Consider the following 8172-nt stretch of genomic DNA (forward strand, 5'->3'; position numbering starts at 1 on the left):
GGGACCAGAATCACAACACTGAGTAATAGGGTATTCACTTTAATGTGTTGGAGCCCAAAGCCTCGTGAGTCAACATTACATAGAACTGTGATGTCTAATGTTAGGATTCCACTATCTGCTGGTGCTAGGTTGCCCCGTTAGAACGTGTATTTTTAGGAACAGCCGCAATAGTCATCCATATGACTGCATTTGGTGGAAGATACTGTGTTACTTACATAAAGGAAGTTGTCAGCATAGGTGAGGAAGGACTGAGGAATTTCTATGCATGGACAAATGACTCTTGCAATGTTTCCAGAAAACCAAACATTTTATTCATAAACATTTGTCATAAAAATAACAACATCAATATTCAATTTATCGAAAGTATTTTCGTATAAACTGTGTATATATACAAAATTCATGATATACCCAAGCAGTTAATATAACTTAATGCGAGTTAAAAACACTTTTTTTTTTTACAGTACCCTGACTGATTGGTGACATTCTCGCCAAGCCATAACCATAGTTTTGTTTTTTGCTAAAGTGAATAGCTTCCTCATCAGCAATGCCTTGTCAAGTCTTAAATCATCTCATCTGAAAAGTACATAAACTCGCAGCAATGTGTGCTACCTGATTACTCAACAGCAATGTTTTTGTGTTGTGCTGCTAGTCAATTCTGGCTTGACAGTACAATACAGAACATCGTACTGTACCAGAGCCATGTATAATGACTTACTAGTTTAACACTATAGTCCTCATCACGAACTGATTAGCAGTGGAATCAAATGAGATTTCGAGTCGCTATTATACGAACAGTTAGGTCATCTTTTACTTGTCTTAGAAATATATTTATATCAAATGACAATCTCTCCTAAAACACTATTTTGCTACCAGCCCTCCAAAAGGTAAAACATTGTGAGTATGTTTAAAAAAAGAAAGAAAGCCTTTTCCACTTTAACAATTCAATGTTAAACAGTGGTTTTTTGAAATATCTATATACATAGCTATAAAAATACAAAGTACAGTCATACAAATATATTTATTTTCCATTTATGGTATAACTTTCACGATGTAATAATTCAACCATTTAGTTTAAGTACAACACAAAGACCAATCAATAGAATACTGATAGCAAAGCAAAATCAATTCTCAAAACCTTGGCACAAATGGACTGCTTCGTGACTAAAGCCAAGAATAATGTGTTACATTCATGTCATAAAACGAAGTCTCCTGTACTTCCATTCGGCAAGTGGAGGACTAAGTTATTTGTTGGCTATATTCAATAATACCACATGAACATAAGCATGCATTTGAAGAAACACTATCTGACTGGTTGCAGTGTTAGTGGAATAAAAAAAGCCTCGAAAGCATAAAATATAAGACTTTCTAGTGGATAGAGGATATCTCAAATTAGATATAAGCGCAATACGATGCAGTTCGTTTTCTTATTGGTATATTTCTTCGTCGAGGTTTGAAGTTGGAGCTGTCCAGACGAAAGGGTGCTGAACTGCTGCAGGCATTTGTTATGATGCCTTGGTGTTTGGTTTGGCATGACCAAATTAGTTGATTGTAACAGAGAAATACAACACGTGTCTGTTGAGCTGTCAACTCGGGAAGGTTTTACAATCAAGTTATGCATGTGTTGCATAGTCAGCAGCAGCAAGTAAACTAGGGTCGAAAGAGCAGACCCTTTTCACAATTCACTTTCCGATATAGCATTATGCAATTCAAACTCGCAAAACATCCTTATTGTAAGACTCCCTATAGAGACTTTCACAGTCAAACCAATTTCACTCGACCTATATGTCACATTGCAAACGTTGATACGTCGACCTGTAATCAGCAATGAACTGTCAAGCTTTTTATCTTCGACGGAAAGATTGTAATGTTGTGTGGACAGAGCTACTCGTGTGCGTAGTGGTGTCTCTTCAAATTCCATCGGGAAGAGTAAATGGCCACGCGCTGATCACTTGTGGCTTCAGCTCCATCTTCTCTTTCTGTTTCAGGTGCACGCGACCGTGCCTTTTCCTCTCGTCGCTCCGGGCGAACCTTTTGCCGCATACGTCGCAGGAGAACGGCTTCTCTCCCGTGTGAGTCCGGGTGTGGGTGGTGAGGTGATCGCTACGGCTGAAACTGCGCAGACAGATGCGGCACTGAAAGGGTTTGTGTCCGGTGTGGATGCGGATGTGCCTGTTGAGTTCATCCGAGCGTGAGAAGCGCCGGTCGCAGTTCTCCATGGGGCAGGTGAAGGGTTTCTCTTTGGCAGGCCCGGTGGAGGCTGCGGGGCTTTTTCTAACACGCGGTGCCTTTTGCGCGCGCGGCGTGTAACTTTGGGCAAAGGAGTCTGGCAATAAGGAGGAGTAAAGAATTGAGTCTATAGTACTGGGTAAAGCTGGTGAGGTAAGCTGGCAAGACGAATCGCACTGATTAGATAATGGCGGAAGTTCCATGTTGGGAAACATAGCTGGCTTGAGGAGGTTGTTGGTTGAGAGGTCCATGGCTGGCACTGGGTAGTTGGAGTAAAGAGAACTGCAGAAACTCTGAGAGCAGGTGTCAGAATAGCACTGCTCCTGCTTGATTCCGCCTTCAACTTTGAACTCCATCGCTGAGTTAGGACACATTGGGGAAAATGAGTCCAAAAGGTCCTTTACATCCACTTGTTGGTCAGACGGGAAGTCAGTGGACATCGGGAACGTTTCTGATGATTGGAAGCCCGTTTCCAAATAGGAGTCCGATTTATTGAACGTGCCCCATTCGTAACAGCTGCTCTCGAACTCATTCTTGACCACTACTGGAAAAGACGCAGCTTCTGACTGTGGCTCGGTGGTGCTGTTCTGGTTTCGGACTTGAGCTGGGGAGCCGAAGCTCACCTGGGGAGAGGCTGAATCTTGAGCTTGGCCGCCTGATTGACCGTCGGAGTAGCTGGGACATGTCTGCCCCGGCGAGTACAGGGGCGGGGTGGCGCTGCAGGTAGATTGCCTCTGGACGCCGGCGTCGCCGAAGCTGCTGCTGTCCATGGTGCTCAGTTGAACTTCGGAGATTGGTAACGTAGAAATACCGACAATTTCTGTGATCATGTTGAGCAATGTCTCTGTGCTGCACGGCCCCCCCTGAGTCGCCTCGACATAGAAGCTGCCTGAGTAGGCGAGGGAGGAGGAGTAGCTGCCTTTGGGCCCCTCGCAGGGATTAAAGGCGAAATCTGAGTTGGAGGCCTCGGTTTTCAGGGTTACAGGTGCTCCCTCTGAAAAAGAAAGAGGGAAAGTTTGTCATTACAAATGTTGATTTTAGACTGAAAAATGCACATAAATTAAAGTCGTTATGTAATCAATAAGCATACATGCGTAACATTCACCGCTGCAAATGGGACTAATTAAATCCATGCGATGTGTTTAATAAAATACAATGTGCAACCACAAACTATGTTATTCAAACTATCAATGCATGCATATTGATTTATCACATTATGCAATGCAGCAAGAGGCTACTGCGAATTTACCATGGGTAAACTGGGTAGGTGTTCCTCTCTCTGCGTCCGAAAACATCTCCTGGGTATCTTTCCGAGCGCTATTTTCCATCCCCAGGGAAGAACCGTTACAATTCTCAAACTGAGGGTAGAAGGAATCTTTAGAGTTCATATCCATGTTATTCAGCATGATTGCGAGATTGATTTCAAGTCTGTCAATCCAGGTAAGTGTAGGTAGATTTTTTTTAAACTAAACGAAACAAATACAAATTATGTGTCCTTTCCCCTCTGATGCACGGGGCCGTCAATTATCCCCGAAATGTGCTGGTGGTCGTTTGAGGAAAAAGGTATCAATAAATATTTCGAAATGTCCTTTTTGTCCAGATGACTGCGTGTTGTATCGCTTTGTAGCTTTTCGGCTATCTGTTGCTGTGGGTAGGTTTCACACCAGTGGCTTCCCTCTCCTTATATACACTCCGGCGGGTCGATAGACCCCTCCCCCCATTCATCGGCTCCAGTGAGAGGATTCCCCGCTGCGTGTAAACTTCATGCCCATACATGGACAGAGGATGTGACGGGCTTCCCCCAAAAAAGGAGAGTTACGATTCTGACGTTGCAACAAGTCTCTTGGATCTGCGAGAGAGACTGCCATTGATTTACCATCGGGTATGTTCATGTTATGTATGAGAATAAACGCTTGATTTATCAAATCATGATAACAATATATCATGGCAGTGGCATGGCAAGTGTTCTTGCATTTAACTCGGTCGACTAGAAAACATGGTAGCTTTTAGACAGTCATTCGATGCCGTGTGGAGATGTACAATGTCTTCTGCCACCAATCAACACACCAACACACTTAATAACTTTCTCATGAAGCAAACAAATTAGGATTGGGAAGGCTTTAGACCATATGACGTTGCGGTTAGGCTACTGAGCATCAATTTCACTTCACTGTAGGATTAATAGAAGAGAAACTATACAAATCAAGTTAACTGTGATGTAGCCAAGGAAGAAGAGATACACCCCCCCCCCCCCACCCCCTTCTATTGTGGCAGCTGAAGTTACTGCACCCATCAATATTGAACTGGTTCTGAAAGTTTGACCATGGGCTTGTATAACATAAAAAGGTAACAGTTGTAGGCACCCTGTTTCCTTTGTAGTGCACTGCGTTTGACACAGGGCCCATGGGGAATAGGGTGCCCTTTGGGATGCAACCTGTAGGTTATCTAGGTAATGCACCTGCTCACATCAAAAGATGACACACCTTAAACTCAAAAGAGAGGCACTGGGTCACCTTATAACAGAGGTTATAGACCTAATCCTTGAAACATTTGAGATTTTTGTTGTACACTACATGACCAAAGGTATCTGGACACCTGCTCGTCAGCCAAAATCATGGGCATTAATATGGAGTTGGTCCCCCCCCCCCCCCCCGCCTTTGCTGCTATAACAACCTCCACTCTTCTGGGAAGGCTTTCCACTAGATGTTGGAACATTGCTGCAAGAGCATTAGTGAGGTCGGCACTGATGTTGGGCAATTAGGCCTAGCTCGCAATCAGCGTTACAATTCATCCCAAAGGTGCTTGATAGGGTTGAGGTCAGGGCTATGTGCAGGCCAGTCAAGTTCTTCCACACCGATCTTGACAAACAATTTCTTTATAGACCTCACTTTGTGCACGGGGGCATTGTCATGCTGAAACAGGAAAGGGCCTTCGCCAAACTGTTGCCACAAAATTGGAAGCACAGAATCATCTAGAGTGTCATTGTATGCTGTAGCGTTAGGAATTCCCTTCACTCGATTTAAAGGGGCCTAGCCCGAACCATGAAAAACAGCCCCAAGGCCAATATTTCTTCTCCACCAAACTTTACAGTTGACACTATGCATTGGGTCAGGTAGCGTTCTCCTGGCAACCGCCAAACCCAGATTAGTCTGTTGGACTGCCAGATGATGAAGCGTGATTCGTCACTCCAGAGAACGTGTTTCCACTGCTCCAGAGTCCAATGGCGGCGAGCTTTACACCACTCCAGCCGACGCTTGTCAATGAGCATGGTGATCTTAGGCTTGTGTGCAGCTGCTCAGCCATGGAAACCCATTTCATGAAGCTGCCGGCTAACAGTTCTTGGTCTGACGTTGCTTCAGAGGCAGTTTGGAACTTGGTAGTGAGTGGTGCAACAGACGATTTTTACGAGCTATGCGCTTCAGCACTCGGTGGTCCCATTCTGTGAGCTTGTGTGGGCTACCACTTGACGGGCGAGCCATTGTTGGTCCTAGATGTTTCCACTTCACAATAACAGCACTGACAGTTGACCGAGGCAGCTCTAGCAGGGCAGAAATTTGATGAACTGACTTGTTGGAAAGGTGGAATCCTATGATGGTGCCACGTTGAAAGTCACTGAACTCTTCAGTAAGGCCATTCTACTGCCAATGTTTGTCTATGGCGATTGCATGGCTGTGTGCTCAATTCTGTCATCAACGGGTGTGGCTGAAATAGCCGAATCCACTCATTTGAAGGGATGTCCACATACTTTTGTATCCCATACTTTGTATATATAGTGTAGCTGCTGCTACTTCAAACTCGATCAGTTCTAATGTCGCGGCCCCACTGAGCACATGTGGGCGACAGAAAGGTAGGCCTGGATGCTGTTTTCTTTTATAAATGCAACTCAGGAAAAGTCCTTGCTGGTAATTGCTTCCTACACGCTGCTGCTGCTCAGCACTGAACTGTTTTCACTCATTCACTTCCATCGTTGTCTAATAGCAAACGTGACCGCTGTGGTGGTGTTGTCACCGTGCTGAGAGCCTAAACGACAAAACACTAGGCTATCTAAAGGGTTGGCCTTTCAGGTATGCGGGGGAAATCGATAATACCCCGAAGTGTTCAGTGGTTGAACCAACCTGTCCTCACAGACGTTGACATTTCAAACAATAAAAAAGGCGTTTTATTTTCACTATCTGATGCTGGGTCCATAGAGGCGATGTAGCACATGTCCCTATGGGGAAAGTTGTTTAAATCGAGGGGACAAACTGTTATGTGCATGAGTTTTCTTTCTATGATATCAAAAAGTCGATAAACACTGAGTGTACAAAACATTAAGAACACCTTCATAATATTGAGTTTCACCTGGTCAGTCTGTCATGGAAAGAGCAGGTGTTCTTAATGTTTTGTACACTCAGTGTACACATTCATACCGGCAGCGCAAATCAGCCGTTGCGCTGTCCACGGTCCTGAAAGCACCCTTGTGTAGCCACATTTCATCTCCCTTACATGGGTGATTTCAGGAACACGCCAGTGCAGATTTGAGCACTGTCACCATATAAACGCTATGGAAGCTCATTGGATCATATTCCCTGCTTAATTCATTTCACATGTAATCTATATTATTGCACAAGTGTATTGAAACGATAGTCTAGGCTACATATTGCAATATGATGACAAGTGGTAATGGTATTGCCTACCTAAACTCGCTAAAGCCAAATACATGGGAGGGGGGGGGGGGGGGTCTCTTTGTAAAACTTATAGGTAGGCAATTTCAAATAAAACACACATGGTTTGCCATCTCAGTTGTGTTCTCTCCTAGCTCGCAAATGACACCGATTTGAAGAGTAAGAATGGATCTTCAAAATCGTTGCCGTAACTGCATATGGAGAGAGGAGCACTCCCCGTCCACTTTCTACGTTATGATAATAGCCTAATGCGCTACTGCTCGCGCCAGCCAGCGAGGCTTTGACATTCTCTGGAACAAATCGTTTTCACCTCAGTGACGTGCCTCTAGCTGCTCTAATTCTAGGGCCTCGAAATGTTACGTCTCTCGGAGATGTCTTCAAGTAAACCCATTGAAGTCTATTAAAACAGATCTGATCACACAGAGGTATCCGTCCCGAATAGCACCATATAGTGCACTACTTTTGACCAGGTCCTGGGTCGAAGCTAGTGCATTATATAGGGAATAGTGTGCCATTTAGAGCCACAGGGTTTAGAACGCTGTTAAGATAACTGCAGAGTGCGCGCTAACCTCTCCGCTCCCCGGCGAAATACCACAGGGCCAAGAAGCCTAATGGATTTGCGTAATGTCAGCACTTACCGAGATTATTGCACAGAGCCCAATTTAGTGCCTGTAAAAGTTTAATCAGACACAGGTGTTATTGTATTCTGTGTAAAAGAAGTCGTATTTCTATTATGGAATTTGGTAGGCTAGTTTTAGGATTGGATGCTCGTTCTAGATCATAGCATGGCGTTGACATCAAAGAATAATGTTCAACGAGTTGGCTAGTGCTAAAACACAAAACATGGCTGGAATGAAAGGATATCTTCCCAGGTTCAGGAGGCACACTTTGAATAATGTCCGTCCCAAATGGCACCCTATTTCCCATATAGTGCACTACCTTTGACCATGGCCTGGTCAACTCCTATGGTCATTGTTAAGTTGGCGAGACAGCACATACAGATCTGGGACCAGGCTATCTTTTTATTGAACTGGGTGTGATTTTTTAAAAACTGGGCTGTTAACCAAATGGCACCTATTTCCTTTACAGTAAAAGGTTTTTAACCAGAAGCCCTATGTAGGGAGTACGGTGCCAGTTGAGACATATCATGGATGACCTACAGTAAACATGGTGCCTATCCCATTGCTGAAAGAGCACACAAAGCTTGAGGGAAACTGCAGAGCATGCTGAAAGGCCTAGAAGACCTATATAAGGATATAGGGATAAGGGTTAAGCATGCGCT

At 44.3% G+C, this 8172-nt stretch overlaps 1 protein-coding gene across 1 annotated transcript; it reads right to left on the bottom strand.

Moving 5' to 3' along the window:
* Positions 1-387: 387 nt before the first annotated feature.
* Positions 388-4235, bottom strand: LOC115137694 (early growth response protein 4-like). The gene is made up of 2 exons (XM_029674020.2): positions 3476-4235; positions 388-3220 (listed from the first exon to the last, which is right to left on the bottom strand). The coding sequence occupies exons 1-2, from the start codon at positions 3630-3632 to the stop codon at positions 1908-1910; spliced, it is 1470 nt and encodes a 489-aa protein (XP_029529880.1). The 5' UTR covers positions 3633-4235; the 3' UTR covers positions 388-1907.
* Positions 4236-8172: the final 3937 nt, after the last annotated feature.

Source organism: Oncorhynchus nerka, linkage group LG11 (genome assembly GCF_034236695.1).
Source record: "Oncorhynchus nerka isolate Pitt River linkage group LG11, Oner_Uvic_2.0, whole genome shotgun sequence".
Classification (NCBI taxonomy): domain Eukaryota; kingdom Metazoa; phylum Chordata; class Actinopteri; order Salmoniformes; family Salmonidae; genus Oncorhynchus; species Oncorhynchus nerka.

Excerpts from the sequence above, each read along its gene's own strand:
- LOC115137694 (XM_029674020.2), bottom strand. The coding sequence starts at position 3,632 with ATGCTGAATAACATGGATATGAACTCTAAAGATTCCTTCTACCCTCAG. Across the intron at positions 3,221-3,475 it reads ACCTACCCAGTTTACCCATG|AGGGAGCACCTGTAACCCTG; the intron begins GTAAATTCGCAG and ends TTTCTTTTTCAG.